The sequence below is a fragment of the Sorex fumeus genome, unplaced genomic scaffold (genome assembly GCF_029834395.1).
Source record: "Sorex fumeus unplaced genomic scaffold, SorFum_2.1 ptg000226l, whole genome shotgun sequence".
Taxonomy (NCBI): Eukaryota; Metazoa; Chordata; class Mammalia; order Eulipotyphla; family Soricidae; genus Sorex; species Sorex fumeus.
The window spans coordinates 1,829,182-1,856,477 of record NW_026606283.1 but is presented as its reverse complement, the minus strand read 5'-3'; the positions used below and the strand labels follow the sequence as shown (position 1 = coordinate 1,856,477).

General features: G+C 46.9%; 1 protein-coding gene across 1 annotated transcript in view; it reads left to right on the top strand.

Moving 5' to 3' along the window:
* The window catches only part of KIFAP3 (kinesin associated protein 3), a 95,751-nt gene extending 68,669 nt beyond the window's left edge, over positions 1-27,082 (top strand). Inside the window, exon 20 of the mRNA XM_056108579.1 lies at positions 26,959-27,082. Within this exon, the coding sequence (XP_055964554.1) occupies positions 26,959-27,067 (109 nt within the window). The 3' untranslated portion in view covers positions 27,068-27,082. The remainder of the gene's footprint in view (positions 1-26,958) is intronic.
* Positions 27,083-27,296: the final 214 nt, after the last annotated feature.

Below are 27,296 nucleotides of genomic sequence, written 5' to 3'. Positions count from 1 at the left end.
ATTTATTTTTCCTTTATATGGCGATTTGACTTCCTTTTCTGAAATTCTGCTTTTCATTAACATAAAGCATTGTCTGGTGTGGAGGATGTGTTTATGGTCTTTTAAAGCAAGGATGAAGGGCCAGAGCAGTAGTACAGCGGCGAGGGCGTTGGCCTTGTGTGCAGCCGACCTGCGTTCAGTCCCCAGCACCCCAAATGGTTCACCCAGTCCCCAGCACCCCAAATGGTTCACCCAAACCCCACCAGGAGTGATTCTGGAGCACAGAGTCAGGAATAAGCCCTGAGAACTGCCCAAAAATAAAAGAGAGGTAAATGCAATATTGACAATTATATGTTTTCATTGTCACTTATGATAAGCTATTTTTATCCCATTTTATAGGCATCAGCCATTCCTTATATCTATTAGATATAGCCTTTTAAAAAATGCATTCACCTTGTTTTAATCTGCACGCCAAGAAATATGCCCATCTTCTTGGTAACGAAGTCAAGATTCGGGGCTAGAGTGATAGCACAGTGGGAAGGGCGTTGGCCTTGCACGCGGCCGACCCGGGTTCGATTCCCAGCATCCCATAGGGTCCCCCGAGCACCGCCAGGAGTGATTCCTGAGTGCAGAGCCAGGAATCAGCCCTGTGCATCCCCGGGTATGACCCAAAAAGGAAAAAAAAAAAAAAGAAAAGAAAAGAAAAAGAAAATCAAGGCTCTCCTAAGAAGTAATGAGATCACAGAGGTTGGAAGGGTGATCAGAATATGAACCAGGATCTGTATTTCTGCAGAGCTTCTAACGCCTAATGAGGAAGATAGCGTCACATCCTTAAGTAATGTGTGTTTTTCCCCACAACCCACGTGGAGAACTATCTTCCGTTCTGCAGCCCCGCGCGCACACGTGTGCGTTGGCCTTGTATGTTTAGATATGTGCGTTATGCAACAAACCATGCTTATGAAAGCCGCCAAATGTCTCAAGGTAGAATATTCCTAACTGTAATGTACAATACATGCCCTCTTTTTCATATTTTGCTTCATTTGTGAAATCCAATTGCCATGGTAGCACAGCAGTACTGCACATGGCTGACCCGGGTTCTATTCCCGGTATCCCATAGGGTCCCCCGAGCACTGCCAGGAGTGATTCCTGAGTGCAGAGCCAGGAGGAACCCCCGAGCATCGCCGGGTGGGACCCAAAAAGCAGGAAAAAAAATGGAGGGTCAGGATTCAGACACAGCATTCTGTGAAACATGAGACCTCGTTTTCTGTGGTGAACTTTACACGGTTTAGAAATAGACAAAAATTCTATTTTCCAAACACGAATAGAAATAGATTTTTAGGGAAAACAAAAAAAAACAAAAAACTTTAGCAACGATTTTGCTGCTCTCCCGGATTGACACAGAAAGAAATTCCTTGCCTTAGTAAGAAGTTAAACATGTTTCGGTCCCACAGAACATGAGGCTCTAGGCTGCTTCTGGCGTTTGTGTCTGTATTAGCGATAATTACTTAAATAGGGGCGCTGTTTCAATCTCTGGAACTGCTCTGTGACAGTTCACTGTCCAAATGCTTTCTGAAACGTAATTAGAAAAGGGGGAAATTATTTGGTATGGAATCCGGAGGTTTCTAGGCAAGATTTTTTCCAACGGTATCCACGGGATCGATGCTTCTGTCTATGAGACTTGGCCTTGAACCAAGATTATTTTGTCTCAGCTGCCGTCAGCCCAAGAAAACACACCATCGCGCTCGACTTAATTTGAGAAAGATCTCGCTCTCGTTCGTAAATCAAATTCTGTCATTTTTAAGACCCGAAAAAGTTTTTACTAAATTGAACTAAATTTACTGAATTTTACAAAATTCAATGAATGAATCAATGAGTTCGGTTCAGCAAAACCACTTCTGCTCTGGAAAAATGATCATTTTAGAACCTATTCTAGGACATGGCTGGATTCGGTCACTCAGACTTTAGGATTTTATTACTTAGGTTGCTTATGATCTCATTCAAAAATCAGAAAAATCATCTGAATTTTATGCCCTCGGTGTCTTTATACTGTTTAAGTAGCTCTCTTTGGCGTCATAAAAGACACGTCACAGTAATATTGGCTTAAGGGATTAGTCAATAAAACTGACTGTCGCTGCAGTAGGCTTTCTCAGATGAGAGGGGTGATATATTTATTTATTTATAATCGTTTTGATTTGAGACTACTTTGCCCTTTCAAACAAACGTCCCCTGAGAAAGACCAGTCTCATTCCTTGTCTTTGGTGATTTTTCAGGCCTTAAATCATTTAACTATATCACTTTCCTTTTTTTTTTTTTCCCCCAGCAGAAATAATTCATGGTGAATTTCTTTAGTTTGGGGTGGGGGAGATGGTTTTGGTAGGTAATAGTTCAACTAAAAAAGAACTCTAAATTGAATCAGCAGCTACACAAAGATGTCTGCAGAATGGCCTGAAACTCTTGTTTTGTATTTTATCTCCTCGTATTTTACTGACCTGCTCCGGAATTTATTTCTTTTTTTATTCCTTTGTTTCTGGTTGGGCAAACTCTCTTTTTAAATAAGATTTCTGTCCTCTTCTTTAATATGACAAACCCTGGACCTTAACTCTGGCTTAGTTTTTTTTTTAATTCTGAGACTATTGAGATTTTTTTTACCTTGCTCCGTAATTATTTACATATATGGGCATGTGAATTTTCACTCTTCACTGTCCTAGATGTGAGATTTTTAAATTAATGTCTACCTTTTGGCCTCAGATATCCACAGATAAATTGAAAAGTCTGGTTTATCCAACTCCTTTCACTTAAACAATACAGTGTTTGAAGTTTTCCCTTTTTTTTTTAATTTATCAGGCAACATTTTATTTATTTATTTATTTTTAATTTTTATTAGTGAGACATCATGAGGTACAGTTGCAGACTTACAAATTTTTGTGCTTGGGTTTCAATTATACAATGATCAAGTACCCATCCGTCCACCAGTGCCCATTTCCCACCACCACGGATCCCAGTATCCCTCCCACCCCCCATCCCCCCATCACACGAAGTTTTCCCTTTTCAATGACTTGAAGCAAACTATTCTTTAAAGGTGTCAGACCTACACTTTTCACTTTTACTGTAAACGTGAGCATAGATTTCTTGAATAAGGTGGAAAATTAGGGCTAACTCTGAAAGAATAAAGTCTTGACTGAATTTTGAATATGGGGGCGTTGGGGAGGGAGGTCCTTTTAAGGAAAGGAACTGTGAACTGTTTGGGACTGGGGGTAGGAGAAAGCTTCCTGTTTTAAATCAGGGAAACGGCCCAGATAATTTAGCAACTGTTTTTCCCAGTTCTGTACCGTCTGCCTGAGAACTGACCAAGCTGGTCCAGGTTATCTGAAGGAACGTTAGAGGTGAAAGGGACGTCATTTGAGTGCTCTGGGGAGCCCAGAGGTTGCATGAATGGAAGAATGTTGGAGGAGGGGCAGATCTCTTAGCCTCAGCCTTGTCCTGAAAATTTCTTTGCCATTTCATAGCAGCAGGCGTCAGGGGACAAGATTCTAGGTTCCTGCAAGACAGCCACTTAGATGGCTAGGTCCGATGACAAAAAAAAAAAGAGCGTTGCTAAAACACTCAATCAAAACGGGTCAATCAGGGAGGGGGAAAAGAAAAAAAACACTTTCTAAAATGACTGTTGATTCAATCAGCTAATCAGTGGCTGAATAAATAGCAGTACTCCTACATTTAAAAAAAATAAAAAATAAAATAAAATAAATAAATAAAATGACTGTTGGTTCCTGGAACGTTAAATCCATGAAGCTGGGAGAAACGAAACCAAGAGCTAGGCAACCAACGGGTTCGCCAGTTCAGTCTGGTATTTCGGTCTCAAAAAACCCGAGTCAGGGATGCCGCCTTGATCCAGGGGCCTGCCTGGAGGGGGGTCGTCCAGCCAGGCCGTTTAATTGGAAACAGCGACAAACAGCCAACATCACTCTTGTCTCTTCTGAGGGAACTGGGTGTTCGAGCGCATCGGGACAGGGTTTGGGCGTTTGTCATCAACGGTCTGAAGCTCCTGGAAGATGCTGAAATACCCAGAGGATAGAGGCAGTAGACTGTTCGGTACTTATTACCCACGCTGGTGTCGGAAGTGGAACTCGCTCTCGACGATAATTAAAAATAATAGAAGTGGGGCTGGAGCGATAGCACAGCAGGGAGGGCATTGGCCTTGCACGAGGCCGACCCGAGTTCAATTCCCAGTATCCCATAGGGTCCCCCGAGCACCGCCAGGAGTAATTCCTGAGTGCATGAGCCAGGAGTAACCCCTGTGCATCGCCGGGTGTGATGCAAAAAGCAAAATAATAATAATAATAATTTAAAATAATATAATAGAAGCACAACCTGTTAACACACACACACACACACCTTATAGACCCTATGTATCTGCACCATATTTGAGTCTCTCTATTATTATTATCATGATTATAACTCTTACATTTCAAGACTAACAAGAACCGCCTGTTGAGTATTTCCAAACTGCTTCCAGCTTTTACAAATCAGCTTGGGTCGCAGTAAAAATGGACCATTTTTGCTCTTATAGGAATCCAGTTCTCATGAACTGGAAAAAAAATCGCCCACACGAAGGTTTCACTCGGGGCTTTGAAACAACAGCCTCGGGGAGGCTGGACTTGTTCTTCGTGGCTATTTACTGGTCATTTCCCTCAGGCCCAAGGTGGACCAGACATGTGGACCACCTGAGCCCTCTGACCTCTTCTCCCCTTCCTGAGACTATTTTGTCATTGGTTTCCCTGCCCGCCTGTGCTAAGCAGTGAATCCGAGACGTCCAAACAGTTTATTTGGTCTCTTTTTACCCCAATCATTAACTCAGTTGACATGCTTGGGAGTTGTGTGTTTTTAAAACTCACGCTGAATCATTTTCTTAGTATATATATTTTTTTTTAAAAAAATAAGCTTTTATCCACATTTTCGTGTATAATTTTTCCCAAGGCCAGGACTCTTATTTGTAAAACCCAGGCTTGTTCTTTAGCTATAAAAGCTGCGGATTTAGCACTTTCGCTTACTCCGGGCTTTTTTTTTTTTTCCCCTCTCTTGAGAAAAACCTCAAAATTATATATTCCCGGTGTAAAAAGGATTGTGTGGTCTTTACAGAACCCCTTTTTGTTTCGAGAAGTATAGATTACGAGGTTTTTGTTCAAAGCAGTTATTCAAAGGATAAACCAGATTTATTGTCACTTTGCAGCCCTTAATTTGGCCAAGCACGAGACCCTTTTATGTGGGAAGGAAAAACTACCAGTGTTGTAAAAATCCTTTCTTTGGCAAAGCCTTTATCAGTGCGTAGTTAATAACCCAACTCTTTTTTTTTTTTTTTTGCTGGTTCTAATAGTTTGTTTTGGTAGCCTGAATTTCTGTGTGCCTAATTCAGAAGTTGTGGAGAGGGATCAGATGAGAAGAACCTTCTAGAAACTGGTCCTTTGCCGGACATTTGAGCATCAGCCATTCCTTTGCAGCCTGTGGGAGTTAGATAACTGGGTTGGATACACAGGAAATCCTTTCAAAGGCGATCACTAACCAAGACTCAGTGTTAATTTTTTTTTTCTTTTTAAATCAGAAATGATAGTCTTGTTTCGTTTCTTATTACTTCTCAGCAGAAAACACGTTCCAAAGAGTCTTTCAAAAACAAATTCCCGACTTGGGTCATTTTTCCAGACACAGGGGTTAGCAAAAAAAACAGACAAATAACAGTTTCACCTACTCATTACCAGAAATTTTGCACGCTAATAGCCGCACAGAAGAGCAAAGACGCTCTCGGGAATTGAAATGGGTCGGACCTTCTGAGAATAGATCTGGGGGTGCAGGAAGGAGCCTCAAATTGTTTACTTCCCCTAACTCTGCAGTTTTATTTCCAACCGCTTATTCTTCGGGGGTAAATCAGAGCTGAGAACTGGTCACATTTGAGCTCGCCGACGGCTGTGTGTCCAGAAGACAGACACCAGCTCTGAGCACTGTGTGGTGAGTGCAAGACAAGCACTTCTTTCTTTTGTGCTACCTGATTTGTTCATAGATTATATTGCAGTATAATTACTGTATCTGTACTAAAACATAATATTAATACACATTTACTACCGTAGAACTAGATGAGGATGAAAGTGAATATAAGGATATGCACATATATGTAATTTTTTTTTGGCTTTTGGGGTCACACCTGGCGATGCTCCGGGGTTCCTTCTGGCTCCGCACTCAGGAATTACCCCTGGTGGTGCTCGGGGGACCCTATGGGATGCCGGGGATCGAACTCGGGTCGGCCACGTGCAAGGCAAACGCCCTCCCCACTGTGCTATCGCTCCAGTCCCTATATATTTTATTTTTTTAGCTGTGGTTATTTATTTACTTCATATAAAATTATTTGGGGGGGAGGGGATGAGGGAGAATGTATTTCTAGTCTAGTAAGTGCTTTTCCTTGGTGTAGCCAACAGAACTAATTTCACGTTCTTCCCACACCATCAGCATTGATCTCTGAGAAATGTATAAGTGTTTTTGAACGATAAGTGCTTTTGATTAAATAAGGCCATTCATTATGAAGCGGTTACTGTACGATGGGTAAAAGTATGTGTCAGGTGATAAATGCTTATGTCATTCATAGTCATGTAGGAGAGAGAGAGAGAGAGAGAGAGAGAATGACATGACTGTGTAATACTGAGGAGAAAATCAGATTACTGCAAATTGATGGTTTTTACACCGTGAGACCTGGTGTAAAACAGCTCTTCTATTAAATCACATTTTCCTGGGACCTCGAGTGGTTGTATTATGGGAGGGCGCTTGCCTGGCATGCAGCCGACCCGGGTTCGATTCCCCACAGCCTACGAGCCCCACCAAGAGCGCTTCCTGAGCACAAAGCCAGGAGTAAGCCCTGAGCATTGCTGGGTGTGGCCCAAAAACTAAAAAAGAAAAGAAAAAACGGGGGAGAAACCATTTTTTTCTTCAAAATACTCCCATAGAAATTCTGCCAATTCTTTATTGAGCGAGTATCTTAGAGGCTTCAAACAAACTCCAATAAATACAATGATTACGGCCTTTTTTAAAAAATTCTACTGATTAGAGAAAGGTAATAATTTTCATTTATCTCTCAATTATCATATCACTCATCTCACCAGAAGTAGATCAAGTAAGTCAAGAAAAGTCGTAGTACTGTGGCTCTTTTTGAAAATACATACAGGGGCTGGAGCGATAGCACAGCGGGGAGGGCGTTTGCCTTGCACGCGGCCGACCCGGGTTCGATTCCCAGCATCCCATAGGGTCCCCTGAGCACCGCCTGGAGTAAGTCCTAAGTGCAGAGCCAGAAGGAACCCCTGAGCATCACCACTGGGTGTGACCCAAAAAGCAAAAAAGTAAATAAATAAAATCAAAATACAAACATTAGGGCCAGAGAACACCCAATGCATCACTGGAGCTGACCCACCAGCACCCCGAGTGTGACCCAAACCCTGCCCCCTGCCCCCAGCTCAGAGATTCAGGAACGAGCCCCCAAATAAAACAGTGATGCCTTTAAACGTGGTTCAAGGAGCGCTGGAACACTTAACATCGCTGTTTCAGAACCACAGGCAATAATAACAGTCTGCCAGTGAACTGCTTGTACTTCAGGAAAGCTGGGGAGTAAATGTTATTAAAATGCAGAAAAACAGCTTGTCGGATTTATGTGTGTGTGCAACTCTGGGCCTGAACACATCAGACATGGGTCCGCAGATGAGTTTTTCAGATTGCTCGGAGACAAGTTGCTAAAAGTTTATGAAGACTAATCATTCAAGCGCATTAGGTTCCCCACAGATGAATCCAATTGTATTGAAAACGAGAATGAAACGTGTGGCGTGATCTAGAAGGGCTCATGGCTCGTGTAAATCAATGATTAGCCAGCATAGATGTTTATTTATCTATGTAATTCTTTCGCTTGATGCCCGTGCGTGATTCGTCTTAGATTACCTAAATTGTCTTATTGGTTTAGGCTTTTTAAAGGGACAGCGTCTTCCAAGCCTGTTGAAAGAAAGGAAATTCAGTCCCACTACGTGTCCGCTAATCACTTGCTTTTCCCAAGGAGAATTGCATTAGGTTTTATTAGTAAATTGGGCCTGTAACTTTTAAGGCCAGATTTTATTAGCTATCACACACCAGCATTAGCCAATTGTAAACTTCACCGAAATACAGAAATACAAGCCCCAAACCCAAGACGGAGAGTCCTGGAAACTGGGGTTGATGGCTGAGCCTGGAGAAATTCTGCTGCTGACTTGGAAAAACAGTGGAAGTGATTTACTGTCCTGTGGAAATTAAGGAACCAGGAACACTGCGGTCTGATCATCCAAGCCAGGTTTGGGGATGCAGATCCTGCAGCTCCCTTTGAGAATTCTGTAGGATTGAACAGGACTTTAAATGATTTTTAGGGTCTGGAGCAATAGCACAGCGGGGAGGACGTTGGCCTTGCTGGCCTTGTTGGCCTGACCTGGGTTCGATCCCCGGCATCCCCCGAGCACTGCCAGGAGTGATTTCTGAGTGCAGAGCCAGGAGTCAGCCCTGAGCATCACCAGGTGTGGTAAAGGTAAAGGCCCTCCCGTTGATCGTCGATTTGCTCGAGCGGGCCCAGTAACGTCTCCATTGGAGACTTTGTTGTTACTGTGTCTGGCATATCGAATACTCTCGGTAGCTTGCCGGGCTCTCCGAGAGGGGCGGAGTAATCGAACTTGGGTCGGCCATGTTGGCCGCTTCCAAGAAAGCAATAACAAGAAGTAGGATGCAGATTATTTAAAGTCTTTGCATAGTCATATCCTAGGGAGGGTAATAAAAGTGTGAGCAATTTGGCTACTAAGATCTACCCACAAAACTGCGGCGTGCCCCAGGCTGGTCCCCCAGAACCTGGCGTGGTATGGAGCCAATTCCTCAACTCAGGAGTTTTCAAATCTTGGGGGCTGGAGCGATAGCACAGCGGGTAGGGCGTTTGCCTTGCACAGGGCTGACCCAGGTTCGATTCCCAGCATCCCGTATTGGTCCCCCGAGCACTGCCGGGAGTGATTCCTGAGTGCAGCCAGGAGTAATCCCTGTGCATTGCCGGGTATGACCCAAAAAGCAAAAAAAAAAAAAAAAAAAGTTCTGTGTCAGGATTGATTTAGCAATGCGATTTAACTAGTAATAGTTGCATAAAATTTCTTATATAAGAAAAGTTGGCCCAGATATATTTTTCTTGTGTAAAAAAAGAGGGGGAAAAAACCCACTAGAAACTCTCTATTTTAAAATGTGATATTGGCTCATTAATTAATATTACTCAGATGACCCATTATCCAGCCAAGGGTTCTATTAAAACTGGCTTTACCCTGCATACACAAGCCAGAGGTGCCCTCGTAGAGTGATTTGCTCTAATTTTGAACGGGAACTGGACCGATTGCAGATGAATTATTAAATCAGATACATATTGCCAAATAAACCCCAACGCAAACATACTAAGCTTAGTAAATGAGAAAGGAATGTGCCAATTAAGATCCGCCTTTTTTTTTTTTTAATAAGTTCAGTGGTTGCCTTCTCGGTTTCAACCCAAACAAAAGTTTCTTTTTTTTTCTCCCTCTCCTTCTTATTATTGTGTTTAAAAAGGGAAAAAAAAAAGACTATAAAACTGCTTACAGAAGTATCTTAGACAAAAAAACAAGGAAATATAATGTTCTAAACTCAGCCGGTCCAAACCACTTGGGCTGCACGCTATGACAGCTCGTAAAACTGAGAGTAGTTTTTAAATGGGCTCTATTTTACATTGCCAAAGTGAATTTTCCTTGCAGGAAGTAACCAAAAGGGTTTATTTAGTTTCCAGTCCCGGGCTTTGATCTTCCTGTACTGTCGCGTCTCGGATTACATAGCCCCTTTTTCACTGCAGCAGTTAATGAGAATAAAATTTCCTCCTTGCTGGTCACATGCTGTAAAAATGCGAAACCGCAGCCTCCCTTGCATAGTTGCTGGATTTGGACTCCGAGAACAGCGCGAGGGATAATCGGGTTGTCTTTGTAATTGCCTTTATTGGGTTTTTCTCCTTTCCTAAGGAACTTAGGATCCCCAGGGAAGACTTGGGGGCCAGGGTGGGCTGGCCCTCGCGCTGGGAAGGGGGTCAGGCTTGGGTGCCTGTGGGGACACTAACTAGCATTAAGGCTCAAATTGAGGCCTTCTCAGTGCTCTTGAAACCTTCCTTCTTCCTCAACTAAACGGGTTTGTTGTTTCTTTGAGCTGAATTCTGCAGGCCTGAAGAGGACTTAAAAAAAAAGATTTTTAGGGGTTGGAGCAATAGTACAGTGGGAAGGGCGTTTGCCTTGCACGTGGCCGACCCGGGTTCGAGTCCCAGCATCCCAGAGGGTCCCTGAGCACCGCCAGGAGTGATCCCTGAGTGCAGAGCCAGGAGTGACACCCTGAGCATCGCTGGGTGGGACCCAAAAAATGAGGAAAAAAAAAAAAGATTTTCAATAAAATTTTTTTCTATATTTAAGAACTTCTAAGTAAAACTACTGTTATTGGGGCCTGAACGATAGCATAGTGTGTAGGGCGTTTGCCTTGCATGCGGCCAACCTGAGTTCAATCCCCGGCATCCCATATGGTCCCCCAAGTATCTCCAGGAATAATTCTTGAGTGCAGAGCCAGGAATAACGCCTGAGCATCACTGGGTGTGACCCAAAAAGAGAAAAAAATTATTAACATGCATCTTCATGATGTACAATAAAATCGGTTTTATTTCTGGCTACCATGGAACATCTTGGTTGAACATTAATTCTTTGATTCCAGAGTTAAGATATTATTAATTCAGGAATGAAATGAAAGAAAAAAAAATTTAAGAAAAACAGATATTATGATTTCCACGCGACAGGGACGAATGGTGACATTACTGGTGCCCGCTTGAGCAAATCAATGAGTAATGAGATGTCAAGTGATCAAGTGATCAAGTGATGAATTCCATTGCCTGAACTTAAATTAATTGAATTAAGTTAACCTAATTGGAAATCAGTTCAGTTCTTTGAAGTTATGTGTCAAGAAATTCACTTTTAGAAGGCCATTTTAGACAAAAAGTATTGAGGGCCAGAGAGATAGTTCAGTGGGTAGGACACTTTTCTTGCATACAGCCGGACTGTTCAATCCCTGACAACACATAGGGTTTTCCAAGCTCTGCCTGGAGCGATCCCTGAGCACAAAGCCAGGAGTAAGCCCTGGACACTGTAGGTGTGGCTCGAAAAGAATTTTAAAAGAGAAAAAAGAAGGGAAGGAGGGAAAAAAGAGGACAAAAGGGAGGGAGGGAAAGAAGGAAGAAAAGGAAGGGAAAGACCAAGGGAGGGAGGGAAGGAAGGAAGAAAGGGAGGGAGGGAGGAAGGAAGGAAGGAGAGAAGGAAGGAAGGAAGGAAGGAAGGAAGGAAGGAAGGAAGGAAGGAAGGAAGGAAGGGAAGAAGGAAGGAAGGAAGGAAGGAAGGAGGGAGGGAGGGAGGGAGGAAGGAAGGAAGGAGAGAAGGAAGGAAGGAAGGAAGGAAGGGAGAAAAGGAAGGAAGGAAGGAAGGAAGGAAGGAAGGAAGGAAGGAAGGAAGGAAGGAAGGAAAAGAGGGAGGGAGGGAGGGAGGGAGGAAGGAAGGAAGAAGGGAGGGAGGGAGGAAGGAAGGAAGGAAGGAAGGAAGGAAGGAAGGAAGGAAGGAGGAAGGAAGGAAAGAAGGAGGGAGGGAGGGAGGAAGGAAGGAAGGAAGGAAGGAAGGAAGGAGGGAGGGAGGGAGGGAGGGAGGGGGGGAGGAAGGAAGGAAGGAAGGAAGGAAGGAAGGAAGGAAGGAAGGAAGGAAGTCGGGAGAGAAGAGGGAGGGAGGAGGGAAGGAAGGGAGGGAGGGAGGGAGGGAGGGAGGGAGGGAGGGAGGGAGGGAGGGATAATTTTACATTTTCATTGAGGTAAAAAGTGCAGTGAAAAAGTCTTGAAGTTAAAATCTCTAAAAAGATTTGGCGATGGCTTTAAATAGCAATCACATTAGAACTGCAGTATGACATCCTAAATTACACAGGCTATTGAATAAACAACATTCTGCTGTCCCAGAGTGTTCATTCATTTGGGTTTATTTCATTATAATGATTAGCACTTTGAAAAGCTGATTCACTCCAGCGTCAGTTTCTTGTGGCTTTGAAATCCAGAGGTTGCCTCTTTAGGAATGGTCTAAAATAGCATGATTGGAATACCTGGAAGATTTTCCTATCAGAGATTGATGTAAATGCTATTTCCAGCACCCGCTGCCTCCAATTTTATTGACTAGAAACTGAACTTCCAGTTGAGTTAGATTGGGATATGTGATCTATCGACCAATGGATCAACACTATCCGGGGGAACAAGTGCCAGAACATTCTTCTCCGAGCTTCTTTGAACACTGACGTCTCCGAAACTTTTCCCGGAGAGAGCTTTAGATGACGAAGGGCTGGCTAAGATCCATGAGGCTTTCTCCGTCTTACTGTCTTCCTTGGACAGTAATTCGGGAATGGAGAGAGTCTGGAGTTAGGGGATTAATTGCGGATGGCGCATCCTCCAGGAACATTTTAAACCGTTTTGAAGTTTTCCAGTGGTAGCCCACACTGCTTAGAGATCAGATAATGCTTCTGTCAGTTCAACAGTACAGAGGCCTGGAGTGATAGCACAGCGGGGAGGGGGTTGACCTTGCATGCAGCCGATCCAGGTTCGATCCCCGGCATCCCAGAGGGTCTCCCGAGTACCGCCAGGAGTGATCCCTGAGTGCATGAGCCAGGAGTCAGCCCTGAGCATCGCTGGGTGTGACCCCCCCAAAAAAAATTGAAGACCAGGGCTGGAGTGATAGCACTGTGGGGAGGACGTTTGCCTTGCAAGCAGCTGACCCGGGTTCGATTCCCAGCATCCCATAGGGTCCCCCGAGCACCACCAGGAGTGATTCCTGAGTGCAGAGCCAGGAGTAACCCTGGAGTGGTCCCAAATAAAGCTAATAATAATAATAATGGTGATAATGATAATAATAACAACCCGGTACAGACCTTCTTCAAAGACAAATGTGACTCTTTGCTGTAGAATTCGTTTTCTGTTTTTGTGAGCAGGAGAGATTGTTTTTTCTTTTTTCTTTTTCTTTTTTTAACTGAACCACCGTGCAATACAGAGTTACAAAGCTGTTGGTGTTTGAGGTGTTGAGAACTCTTTTGAGGTGGTAAATAAACAGGAATTCGGGTTTTGATCATACAGTGTTCTAACACCCCATTTCCCAGCACCAGGGTCCCCAGGTGCCCTCCCTCCCTCCCCCTCTCTTCCTCCTTCCTCCCTCCCTCCCTCTCTGTCTCTGTGTCTCTGTCTCTGTTCCTCTCTTTCTGTCTGTCTCTATCTCTGTCTATCTCTCTGTCTCTCTCTGTCTCTCTCTGTCTCTCTCTGTCTCTCTCTCTCTCTCTCTCTGCCATACAGATACTGAGAAGTTATCATGTTTGTTCCTTTACCAACTTCCCTCCAGCTCGCAAGTTCTTATTCCGACTGATCATCACAGTGGCCTCTTCTGTATCCCAAATGCCTTTTCCCCCAGTACTTGAGACAGGCTCCCAGCCGTAGACCAGTCCTCCTGGCCTTAGAGAATCTATTTCAATTACTACTTTGCTTTTTATATTTAATAAGAACTTCTACTAATCGCCCAAGTTTCATACCTTATTATTAAAGTCGGCTATTGACAAATATTAAAAAAAAATTTTCCCATATCTATGCTGGTTCCTCGGTTGAACTGAGCTTCTAAGCGCCCCATCTTGGTATCTTAATTCAAACAGAGAGGTCCAGTGAACAAATGCTTCCTTATGGCCTTGGATTAAGTAAAAGATCCCAAATACTTACTCTTTTGGATAGATAGTATAACTCGGGACCTGAGCAATAGAACAGCGGGTACGGCGTTTGCCTTGCACGCAGCCGACCAAGGTTCGATTCCTCCGCCCCTCTCAGAGAGTCCAGCAAGCTACCGAGAGTATCTCGCCCGCATGGCAGAACCTGGCAAGCTCCCCAGGGCATATTCGATATGCCAAAAGCAGTAACAAGTCTCATAATGGAGATATTACTGGTACTCAAGCAAATCAACGAACAAAGGGAGGACACTGCAGTATAATTCGGTCTCACTTCTACTTGATGTGTCGAGATGGCTTTCTGTCCCCACGTACCGCGACTCATTCATTTATACATACTTCATCACGTTCTTTTCACTGTCTAAAGTCGGTACATTCCGCTGTTGCAGAAATTCTTTTCAGATTTTTTTCCAGCCCAAAAGAAAGCGCCTTCCTGTCAGAAATTGAAAGGCAAAGCAATCTGAAGAAGGGGTCCAGATATATGTGGCTATAAGTCACATTGCCTTAGAGCCTTCAAATGTGAAGGGAAAAAAAAGGGGGGGAACATTTCCCTCTGATCATTGTCAGGCAAGCAAAAATATAAGTGGCAACTGTATCTTAAAAATCACTTCTTCTCCGGCTTGATCCAAAAAGCCCCATGAAAAGCCGGATGACAGACGCTCAGACTTTTTGTTTGAGGTGTTGAGATTTCTTTTGAGGTGGTAAATATACAGGAATTCTTCAAAGTCACACGAAAAAAAAAGATGTTTGCCCAAGATTTCTGGGGTTGACGATCTTAAGAGCCGACTGGTAAAAATTGACTCTTGTGTCTGCCGGGGTACAGAAAGCATCCCCCGACTTCAAGATCAGTTTCTTGTTCTGCCACTCAAGCACTGTTTGGCATCAGCCTGTAGCCCGCCTGGGCCTTCTACGATGCCTCATAACCATCCCTTGCCCTGCAGACCTGAAGTAACTAGCCTGGGTCTACTCATGTGTTGCTTCAAACTCCTACCACTGGGCTGGAGCTTGGCATTTGCTTGCTGGGGACCAGGGTTTGAACCACTTTGTGGGCCCCGGTGCTGGAGCGATAGCACAGCGTGTAGGGCGTTTGCCTTGCACACGGCCGGCCCAGGTTCAATTCCCAGCATCCCATAGGTCCTCCAAGCACTGCCAGGAGTGATTCCTGAGTGCAGAACCAGGAGTCAGCCCTGAGCATCGCTAGGTCGGAGTCCCAAAAAGCAAAAAAATAAACAAAAAGCAAACTAGGGGCTGGAGTGACAGCAGTGTGGGGAGGGCGTTTGCCCAGCATGCGGCTGACCCGGGTTCGATTCCCAGCATCCCACAGGATCCCCCGAGCACCGCCAGGAGTGATTCCTGAGTGCATGAGCCAGGAGGAACCCCTGTGCATCGCTGGGTGTGACCCAAAAAGAAAAAAGAAAAAGAATAAGAAAAAAAGAAAAAGTGGAATATGGCCTAAATCCCAGCTCCCTGAGTCTCCAAACTGGGGGTCTTGCACCCTCGCCTGGCTTTGCTGCTGGGGCCCATTTGGCAGGTTGGCACAGCCCTGAGAGAATAAACGTCACAGGCCCAAAGCGCTACCCACTTCTTTGCTCTTCCACGACCCTCGTCAGGGGGAAGCTAGCGCCAGCCCACGGAGCACGTGGGAAGTGGTGATCTTCGAGAAATCACTCAGAACCTCACCTTGGATTCAGAGCTTTCAAATTAAACTGTGAATTTACTTCGGAGAGTCTCTGGAACTTTCTGGAAGGGGACTTTGTCAGGAATTCTCATTCCTCAAGGAAGGGTATCATGGGCTGGAGTGACAGCACAGCGGGGAAGGCATTTGCCTTGCACGCAGCCAACCCAGGTTCGATCCCCGGCATCCCATAGGGTCCCCCGAGCACCACCAGGAGTGATTCCTGAGTGCAGAGCCAGGAGTCAGCCCTGAGCATTGCCGGGTGTGACCCAAAAAGCCAAAAAAAAACAAAAAAAAACAAAAAAGGGGAGTGTTGTCTGTCTCCGCCATGCCATGGGAACCCGCTATATTTACACAGGCAGGCCCCTCGAACCCGGGTGAGAGCAAACTCCAACAGGTCCCAGCATTATCACAGTTCGGCGAACTTGGTTGACCTGTGTGTGGGCCTGGAGCTCTGTGAGTTCCGGTGACCGCATGCAAGAGCGTGAGGGATGAGCCCGCAGTCTCGATTCAATGGCAGAGCCAGAAGCTTTGAGATCTTTGTAGGAAAGGCTGAATTGTTTTCATCTGTCAGAGCTCCAAACAGATGCTACAATGCTCTGGACCATTTTTTTTAATTTAATATTTTTCTTTTAATTGAATCACCGTGAGACAGAGCATTACAAAGCGAGTCATGATTGGGTTTCAGTCACACAGTGTCCAACACCCGTCCCTCCACCGGGGCACATTTCCCAGCACCAGGGTCCCCGGGTTCCCTTCCATCACTCCCCGGGCACCTCTCTCTGTCTCTCTCTCTCTCTCTCTGTCTCTCTCTCTGTCTCTATCTCTCTCGCTCTCTTTCTCTTTCATTTTAGGCATTATGGTTTGCAATACGGATGCAAAGTTACCATGTATATTATCCCTTCACTACTTTCAACACTTAGTTCTTGCCCAAAGTGATCATTTCCAACTAGTATCATCATACTGAATCTTCCTCTATCTGAACTGCCCTCCACCCCCACACCCTTGTGGTAATTCCCAACTATTGACCCGTCCTGCTGGCCTGTTTCCCTGGTCTTGAATATTAGTTTCATAGTATCTTTTTTTTTATATCCCACACATGAATGCAGTTATTCCATATCTGTCCCTCTCCTTCTGACTCATTTCACTCAGCATGATACTCTCTATGTCCATCCATTTGTGGCAAATTTCATGACTTCATTTATCTTAACAGCTGCATAGTATTCCACTGTATAGATATGCCATAGTTTCTTTATTCAGTCATCTGTTCTTGGGCACTTGGGTTATTTCCAGATTCTGACTGTTGTGAACAGTGCCGCAATCAACATAGGAGTGCCGATAGTGTTTCTGCTGTGTGTTTTTGGACCCATTGGGGTATAATCCCAGAAGTGGCATTGCTGGGTCAAGTGGGAGCTCAGTGTCTAGGTTTTTGAGGAATGTCCATGTTGTTTTCCCAAAAAAGGCTGGACCAGTCGGCATTCCCACCAGCCGTGAATGAGGGAGTTCTGGACCATTCATATAAGAGACTTGGAAATAGAATCAGGTCAAGGTGGAGGCATGTCAGAATGGGAGACGAACACCCAAGAATACTTGAGATAAGGACCAGGAGGTCTGCTCCATGGCTTGGAAGCTGGCAGCACACGCTGGGGGAAAAGGCAGCTCAGATAGAGAAGGGAGCACCAAGTAAAGGGTGTTGGGAGGATCCTCCCAGGACAGGAGATGCGTGCTGAAAGTAGACTCTAGACCAAACATGATTGCCACCCATTGCCTCTTTTGCAAACCATAGCACCCAAAAGGAGAGAGAGAACAAAAGGGAATGCCCTGCCACAGAGGTGGGGTGGGGGGGTGGGGGGATGGGAGGGCTATTGGGTTCATTGGTGGTGGAAAATGGGCACCGGTGGAGGGATGGGTACTCGATCATTGTATGACTGAAACCCAATCACGAAAGTGTGTAAGTCTACAACTGTACCTCATGCTGTTTCACTAATTAAGAAAAAAAAAGTAGAGAGATATAAAAAGAGATAGCTCTCCTTCTCTTTCTCTTCCTCCTCCTCCTCCCCCTTCCTCTGTTTCCTTCTCCCTTTGGTTTTTGAGCCACACCCAGTAGTGCTCAGGGCTGACTCCTGACTCTGTGCTCAGGGCTTACTCCTGACTCTGTGCTCAGGGCTTACTCCTGACTGTGTTCAGGTGATCCTATGCGGTACCAGGGGTCAAACCTTGGTCTGCCACATGCGAGGCCAGGACCTTTCCTGCTCTTCTCTCTCATCAGCCAACTCTTCCTCCTCCTCTTCCTCCTCCTCCTCCTCACCTCCTCGAGTTCAATGCCTGACACCCCATATGGTCCCTCGAACCCCACCACAAGTGCTCCAAGTGCAGAGCCAGGGGTAAGCCCTGATCACCACCAGGTGTGGCCCCCTCCCCCGCAGAATAAAACCTCAAAGGGGCCAGAGCGATAGCCCAGCGGGTAGGGCGTTTGCCTGGCATGCGGCCAACCCGGGTTCGATTCCCAGCATCCCATAGGGTCCCCCGAGCACTGCCAGGAGTAATTCCTGAGTGCATGAGCCAGGAGTGACCCCTGAGCATCACCGGGTGTGACCCAAAAAGCAAAAAAAAAAGAAAAACTCTAAAATTCTCCCCAGAGTGGACGGTGGTGCTAGGCGGTGGTCACCAGATTAGCCGGGAAAAGTATTAATAAAAATCACTGCTTTGCTGCGATGTTTCATACCACCAGAATAACGAACTGTCGCCCGGTGCTGATGAAACCACAGATGAAACCACAGACTCAGAATCCCCTTTTATTTTCCCTGGGACTTAGCGCTTTGAAAACACGCGCCGTGATCTGTTTAAACTGAGCCACTGTTGTATCTGCTTGTTGCTCAATTTTCAGAGAGTTAGTGCAACGTATCTATTTAAAAAAAAAAAAAAAGAACAATTATTCTTCTCCATCACCACCGGATCTGTCACCTGTCAGAGTCGCTTTGTACTTTCTTTGACCTCAAATCTGCCGTATCACACAGTTGAGGGGACAGCCGGCACGGCCGGGTTTGCATTGAGCCTTCTTTAGCATTGAAACAATTTTTGAGAGGTGTTTTTTTTTTTAATCCCCTCCAAGAAACACGGCTCCACCTCTTAAGGGAAACTAGCAAAGGAAAATGAAAAGTCTCAAAGCAGCATCAAAATATTGCCAAAGTGTCGTACGTAAGACTTTTGGAAGAGTCTTAAACAGAAGCATCACCGTCGTTTTTTTCTTTACAAGAAGCCAGTCTGTCGGCAGGATTGATGGGCTGGTCCGCCTGCTAGCCTGCCCTTTGGATGACATCCATATGTCAGACTCCGGCCTCTCGTCCGAGCTGGTGGGGGGTTTGAGAAAGGCCACTTGCATACATAAAAGTCCGGCTAAAGTGTGATTTTTGTTCCATCTCTTTTTTTCTCTTTGGGGGCTTGTGCCTGGCTCCAAGACCCTATTCCGTATTGAAATGACATGACCCAAGGCCATTATTTCTCTGCCATTACGGCAGAGCCTGGCAAGCTCCCCATGTGGCGTATTCGATATGCCCAAAACAGTCACCATAACGGGTCTCATTCCCCTGACCCTGAAAGAGACTCCAATACATTGGGAAAGACGAGTGAGGAGAGGCGGCTAAAATCTCAGGGCTGGGAGGGATGGAGACATTACTGGCGCCCGCTCGAGGAATTCGACATTCAGTGGGATCACAGTGATACAGTGACCAGGACACCAGACGTTCTCATCTGCGCCCGAACCCTTCTGAATTACGTCCCGGGCCATTCAGCTTTACAGCATGTTTAGTTTTGCATTCCCTGCTAGAATCTTCCAGAGGTTCACTGGCCCCTGCACCCACTGCCCACAGGGCCGCCCCCCTGCCCTGCAGTGACAGCCGTGGTCTCCCTGGCATGTACGCCCGGCCCCCAGCAAGTCTTGAGCGGATTGGAAAGTTCAGCCGTCGCCCTGGGAAGGTCGCCCTCGCAGCCCGAGGAATCCAAGAGGTCTTAAGTATCGTGGCGTTTAGTTTCAAGCGAAATTCGCCCTGACAGGGCTGGCAGACCAATAGGAAAAAGAAATATTTGTGCTCGGAGAAGTGCTCGGACCGATGGCTGGAAGTGATTTCAGTTTAAAAAAACAAATCATTAAGAGAGAACAGAGGGGTAAAATACACAGTTCATATTTTAAAGAGTCTCGGAATGAACCGGCAGCAGAGGTTAGCATCACACACTAATTAGTGTGCCGTGCGAGCCTCAACTCGCTCGGCTCCAGACGGGAGCGCGCGGCGAGCCGTCCCCGAGAGATGCAGTGACAACGGTTTCATCTGCGCTTTAAATCTTCGGGGCCCGTGCTCAGGGGTGCGCGCCCCCGAAACCCAAGGTATTATGACAGATTATATAAACGTTGAAACCAGTAACAGACAAACAGTTCCTCAAAGGAGGTGCTAATGACTCGGTGTATTGACCTAAGGGTGACTTCAGCAGCAAAGCTGAGCTCCCTTCACATTTGGTGGTGGAGAATGAGGCGTCGCAGAAACGCCGCCTCCGGGAAGCCCTCCCGGTTGGCCAAAAGTGATGAGGTGGCAGTGGCTTATTAGCCAGGCAGCTGGGCAGGGCCTGAGGCGGCTCAGGTTTGAGTCAAAACTCCTGACCACGCCTGACAGCCCCCAGCAGGCACTTATTTTTTTAACCCCCAATAAATTGCCTCACATAAGGAAGAAAGAAAATTTCTTCTCCTGTCTCTGGTTATTTCTTATAAGTCTGCATTTGCCTCAAGCTGGCTTGAGCCACGGGAATACACGGTTCGCGGCATCCCCCTCTGGAATTGTGCAGGAGAGAAGAAGAAAGTGAAAACAGGAGTCGCTTTGGATGGGGGAGTTGGGAGGGAGGCTGGCAGGAGCAGGATTGAAGGGAGAGAATCGAATTCACAGCCGAGTTCCCAAGGAACCGGAAGTTGAACACAGCAACCGTGAGAAGACCTGGTGAAGAAAGACCCTCGTGAGGCACGGATGAAGCTACCCAGGAACCAGTTAAAAGGGGCAGCCCCATGAGGCTTTTGGTTTTATTGATTTACTTGTGACTTTTGGGGTCACACCCAGCGATGCTCAGGGCTGACTCCTGGCTCTGTGCTCAGGAATTACTCCTGGCGGTGCTGGGGGGACCCTATGGGATGCCGGGGATCGAACCCGGGTCCTTTGCCTGCAAGGCCAGTGCCCTCCCCCCCTGTGCTATCGCTCCAGCCCCAAGACTTTTTAAAGGGGGAGTTACTTAAACCGTCACTGTCATCCTGTTGGTCATCGATTGCCTCGAGCAGGCCCCAGTAACGTCTCCTTCATCCTAGCCCTGATTTTTTTTTAAAAAGTGTCATATTCAAGGCTCTATCAGGGTTAGGAGAATGGGACCTCATTGTTATTGGTATTTGGCATATTGGGTACGCCACGGGGAGTTTGCCAGACTCTGCCGTGTGGGCAGGTAACATTCAGTAGCCTGCCAGGTTGTCCAAAAGTAAGAATGAGACAATAAGATGTCGTGCGGCCGCAGACGTGGCCACGCACTTCCGGGAGCTAGGTTTTATAGTCTCTGGGTCTTGGCCATTGATGGGATTACATGGCGCCAGGGGGTCAGATGGTGGGTGTGACCCCCCACCTACTGGAATTTGGAAGATCTGGGTGGAGGATGCTCAGCCCCGATCCGAACAGGCTGGGAGATCTCAGCCCCGGGACCCGCATGCCTGTGTTCCTCTGCCGGTACCTTCAAGCATGTGGAGAGTGGTCTCAGCATGGTGGTAGCTGGTTCTGGAGTTCTTTGGCTTCCGGAGCTCCGCTCGGGGCGGGGAGGGAAACTCAACCCGCCCCCCTCCAAGGGGCCCCGGCGAGGACAGCCAGGCGCGGGGGCAGGAGACTCTGCGCTCTTCTCTTCCGGGAGCTGGGTTTTATAGTCTCTGGGTCTTGGCCGTTGATGGGAAGTTACAAATTTTAAAATCAGTGTGTTGAATGATTATCAACTGGAACATCTTCACAGAAAAAAAACACTCTTGCACATAGATTCTGCAGAGGGGTTAGACAACAGATTAAGGTGTGTGATGAGAAGTGTAAGTGCAAGACAGTAAGGGGATTCCAGTGAAATGGCATTCCTTCGCCGTTTGGAATAAATCAGTGATTATCCAGAAATTGGCTCTCCCATCATTAGCACAAATTAGGTTTTTTTTTAGCCGAAGCCTCTCAGAATAGTAACTAAATTGAAAGGTGCTATTTCCTTCCCGCGAAACTGGCAGATGTCTTTAAAACGATTTTTTTTTCTAAATAAATTCCAGATGATTACTTTAAACACTCATCCTTAAGTTCTTCATCCTACTCATCATTTGTCCTTCATTTAGGGAGAAATTCTACTTCGTTTGATTCTACTGGAAATAACCTTTAAACTTCCCTAGCCACTTAACTTGGTCATAAAATGAAAAATGGACACACGCGCGTCTCAGAGATTGAGTCAAAGAGGGGCTGGAGCGATAGCACAGCGGGAAGGGCGTTTGCCTTGCACGCAGATGACCTGGGTTCGATTCCCAGCATCCCATAGAGTCCCCCGAGCACCGCTGGGAGTGATTCCTGAGTGCAGAACCAGGAGTAACCCCTGAGCATCACCGGGTGTGACTCAAAAAGCAAAAAAAAAGGGGGGGGGGGCTGGAGTGATAGCACAGTAGATAGGGCGTTTCCCTGGTACACAGCTGACCTGGGTTCAATTCCCAGCATCCCATATGGTCCCCCGAGCACCGCCAGGAGTGATTCCTGAGTGCAGAACCAGGAGTAACCCCTGAGCATCACCGGGTGTGACCCAAAAAGCAAAAAGAAAAAAGATTGAGTCAAAGAAAACCAAAAGCACACTTGAAATACATCAGCAAGTCTCTTGAAAAGATTACTTACTTGTGCTGTTTTCCTCAAGAATACCAAGGAGGACTTTAAGCAAAATAAAATCCGTACGTACTAATTCCGAGTTTACACAGAGATGCTTGGCAGATTCAGCAAAACGCTTCGGCCTGATCCTATCAGCGGCACTTAACACGCGTGCAAATTGCAATTCCCCCATGTCCAATTAGGATCTGAAGACCCTAATTATCTGCTTTAATTCATTAAGCATCCCCCCGGCCCCCCTCCCCCACTCCCAATCTTTGCATGTCATTGACAGAGATTCCTAGTTAGTCTTTTGTGGTTTGAGTTTTGTTTTGGGGGTTTGGTGGGTTTTTTTTTTTCCTTTTTTGGGGGGTCCACACAGATATGGTACCTGGGATCGAACCCGGGTCGGCCGCATGCAGGGCCAGCGACTTCCCCGCTGTCCTGTGGTTCTGGCCTTGACTATTTCGTCTTAAGTAAAAACCGTTTCACACTGAGAAGATAAAGTATTGATTACCTGGGCGGAGCAGGCCGGCCGTGGGAACCCCATTCTGGAAGTGTTGCAACAGGCTGAGAAATTGGGTGGAAGAAGCGTTTGTTGGAAAACCGGCTCAAAAGGGGGACAAGCCCTCCCCCTAGTGGTCGCTCTGTAAATCACACGCGCGTCAGCTCTGGGTCCCTAAATCCAAGTTGGGGAGGGCGTTTGCCTTGCACGCTGCCGACCTGGGTTCGATTCCCAGCATCCCATTAGGTCCCCAGAGCACCGCCGGGCGTCATTCCTGAGTGCATGAGCCAGGAGTAACCCCTGTGCATCGCGGGGTGTGACCCAAAAAGAAAAAAAAAATTTGGTCTTAATGCGACCTCACTCAGTCCACACTTCTCTTGCTGGCATAGGTAAGAATTTCAGGGGGTCAGAGGGATGGACAGTCCTGCCGGGAGGGCACTTGCCTTGCATACAGCTGACCCAGGTTCAATTCCCGGCATCCTCTATCCCCGAACACAGAACAAGCCCACGTGCCCCTGGGTGTGGCCCAAAATAAAAATAAAATAAATAATGCCCCAAAGTAGAGAGAGAGTATGGAGGGGAAATGGTCTGCCATAGAGGCAGGGGGAGGGTTGGGATGGGGGGGATACTGGGAATATTGGTAGTGGGGAATGTGCACTGGTGGAGGGATGGGTGTTCGATCCTTGTTTGACTGAAACTCAAACATGGAAGCTTTGTAACTGCAGCTCACCGTGATTCAATTGAAAAAAAAAATTATAAGGAAAAATTAGCACACAAGGCCCAACCTGTAACGACATGTTAGTAAATATCTTATACAAGGGCATAATGGCCCCAGGGAAAGGTACAACGATCTTCACATACTTTCCTCATAGGGTACTTTTTTGGATCATTTTTAATGAAATATTCATAACAAGCAATACAAAATCAGTTACATAGGACCCGCTTTAGAGAACAGGTCTGGGTGATGGTGAGAAAATTCGAAATAATGGTGGTGGGATGGGTGTTGGAATATTGGATGCAATAAATGGTTGTGCCCAACTTTATAAAAATAAAATCAAGAAGATTAAAAAAATAATAATTTTAAGGGGCTAGGGAGGTTCTAGCGTGTTTGAGCCTTGGCATTCCACAGGCCAAGGGCACTGCCAAGAATTGCGCCCAAGGCCCTGGTCTCTTGAAAAAAAAAAGCGTTTCAAGGGAGGAAAAAAAAAATCACTTCTTCCAAAATATCCCAGCACTTGTGAATGCATCTGCAGTCTGAGTTCAGGACGGCCACACAGAATCTCAGATTTAGGGGTTAGGGGTGAGACTTTGTGTGGGCCATGAGGTGAGAGCCACAGGTAGGCTGGATTATTGCTGAGAATGCTTTCTGGGAAGCAAGGATCTATCTAGCGTGTGTGTGTGTGTGTGTGTGTGTGTGTGTGTGTGTGTGTGTGTGTGTGTAAGAGAGAGAATGAGGGAGGGAAGAAAGGGAGCGAGAGGGAGAGGGATAGAGAGAGGGAGAAAAAGAGGGAAGAAAGGGAGGAGAGAGAAAGGGAGGGAAGGAGGGAGGGAGGGAGGGAGGGAGGGAGGGACAGATGGAGAGGGAGGGAGAGAAAGAGGGAGAGAGAGAGAGAGAGAGAGAGAGCCTGGCTTGCATTCATTCCGCTCACCATCTCTCTGCTGGGCGTCCTGGCCGGCCTGGAGTTTCCGAGCAGACCCGGTCGCCTTCGCCCGGTTCCCCCAATAACGCTGGTCACTTTTCGCTCACGCAGCACTTTCCACCCCAGGATTCCCAAGTGCTTTGCCACTGTGCGCTAGTGCCCCTCCTCGCCCCCCAGCCCAGGTAGGTGGTCACCTTCCCTTTGGCCCGGAGCACCCCCCTCTGCATGTGAATGTCGTGTCCTGTCCCGTCTCCTTCCACTTCCTCGGCATCAGGGAGTGTGGAGTCGCGGGGGCTCGTCCAAGACTGTCCACGCTGCAGGGAGCCCAACCCCGTGTCGTGTCAGAACCAACTGGGAAGCGTTTGTCTGCAGAGGGATCTAAAATTGAGAGGCTTTAAAAAGAGCATCAGGGGGCCGGAGCAATAGCACAGCGGAGAGGGCGTTTGCCTTGCACGCAGCTGACCCGGGTTCGATCCCCAGCATCCCATATGGTCCCCCAAGCACTGCCAGGAGTGATTCCTGAGCGCAGAGCCAGGAGTCAGACCTGAGCATCGCTGGGTGGGACCCCAAAAGCAAAATAATAATAAAAAAGACAGGCTGGAGCAATAGCACAGCAGGTAGGGCGTTTGCCTTGCACAAAGCTGACCCGGGTTCGATTCCCAGCATGCCACAGGGTCCCCCGAGCACCGCTAGGAGTGATTCCTGAGTGCAGAGCCAGAAGTAACCGCTGAGGTGTGACCCCAAAAGCAATAATAATAATACAATACAATAATAATAATATAATAAAGAGCATCACCCTGAGCTAATGTCACTCTCAGCAGATGCTGGAAATTGTAAGGTGGGAGATGCGGGAAAAAAAGACGTTTAAAGTCCCTGAATGCATCGTGGTCACTGGGTCATCGAGAGATGTTTGTCTAAGGGTACTTTTCAGCCTTAGCAACTCTATGGATAAAAATCTCAACTGCCAAACTTCTCCACTAATTCCAAACGGGTATTTTGTGTATTTTGGTCCATAGATACTGATTATTGTTTTTTTTTTCTTTTTTACTTTTTTTTTTTTTTGAGACATCTTCAAAGCTACCTCTAGAATAATACATCTAGGGGCTGGAGCGATAGCACAGCAGGGAGGGCACTTGCCTTGCACGTGACCGACCCGGGTTCAAGATTCCCAGCATCCCATAGGGTCCCCTGAGCACCACCAGGAGTGATTCCTGAGTGCAGAGCCAGGACTAACCCGTGTGCATCGCCGGGTGTGACCCAAAAAGAAAAAGAAAAAAAGGAAAAAGAATACATCTAGCCCACAGAAAATGCAGTATTGCCATGAGATTAAAATAAAAGCGACATACTTATTTCTAACCACTTCAAAATTCAGGTCAAAATTCTTAACCGACTTTCGGAAAATTGAGGTAGTTTTTGTTCGAGATGGAACACGAGGCAGTTGGGTCCCTGTCCTTCTAGAAATTCTCTTTCCCTGTGAATAATATAGCTTATGTGTGTGCTATGGTGCTTTTTGTTGGTTCTTTAGTTCTGTTCCACAACACACACACACACACACACACACGTACACACACACGTCATTTACAACCTTAACCCTTTGATTTCTCCTTTAGAATGGTGGGAGGAAGTTTGCGCCTATATGCATAATTTTTTTTTTTTTGAGATTTTACTGGTAAAGGGGAAAAAAAGTATCTGTCCATCGCTTGCCCTCACAAATGCTTTTGTCATTTGTGCGCATTCTTTCCAAGCTTCCATCCACGCCTTGTCGCCCCATTCCCTCTGGCTGGAAACAAGTTCGGCTGCATCCACCGCATGAGCGATGCATGTGCAAAGGGCCGGTGCCGCGTCCACCGTTAGAGCCAACGCCCCATCCCGCGGCTGAGGATCGGGTGGTTCTCTGGTTCTTAGAATGTGCTTTGGGGGACAGATTCTCTTCGAAATCCTCTTACTAATAGATGAAGTAATGAAACGAATCCGTGAAGGCTCCTTGGGCCTGAATTTCTGCAGAATCAGTTGAACTAAAATCTCTCGTCACCTTCGTCCCTCAAAATTTGTATGTTTTATGGGATCCGGGCAATGGTACAGCTGCGGAGGGCGTTGGCTTTGCTCACAGGTGAGCCTGGTCAATCTCCAGCATCCCTTAGGGTCCCCTGAGCACCGCCAGGAGTGATCCCTGAGCACAGAGCCGGGAGTCAGCCCTGAGCATCGCCAGGTGGGACCCCAAAAAACAAAAAGTCATGTGTATGTTGGACATAATTAACTCAGAGACGAGACGAAGGTTCCCAGCGGGCATCGACACCAGTTCTGGTGCCAAGGAAGCAAACATGGGCCAAATGGGGGCAGGGGCAGGGGGCCGACCCGCTTCCTGGCCCTGCGCCTTGTAGACGGAGAAGTCCGGCTTGGCTAACGAGTCCCCTTTTCTCTCTCCAGCCTCGGAGTGGACGGCTTCGGCCCCCCAGTGGGCACCCTGGGCCGCCCGGCCACCGCCTACGGCTTCCGGCCTGATGAATCCTTCTACTTCGGCTTCGGGCCCCGATAAAGCCCCCCCAGACCCCTGCCTCAGCCCCCAGTACATGTCACCCTTCCACATCCCGTGGGCTCATGTCTCTCTCTCTTCCACGGCATCAGCTGCAGGCAAGCGCCCGCCCCTCCCAGCCCTGCTGGAGTCATCCCCCACATCCCACCCACCCCCAAGCCGTCCCCCCACACACAGTTCCGTCTCCCCCGAGGTACCCCGCGTCCGTCCGTCCGCCGGGAAACAAATTTCT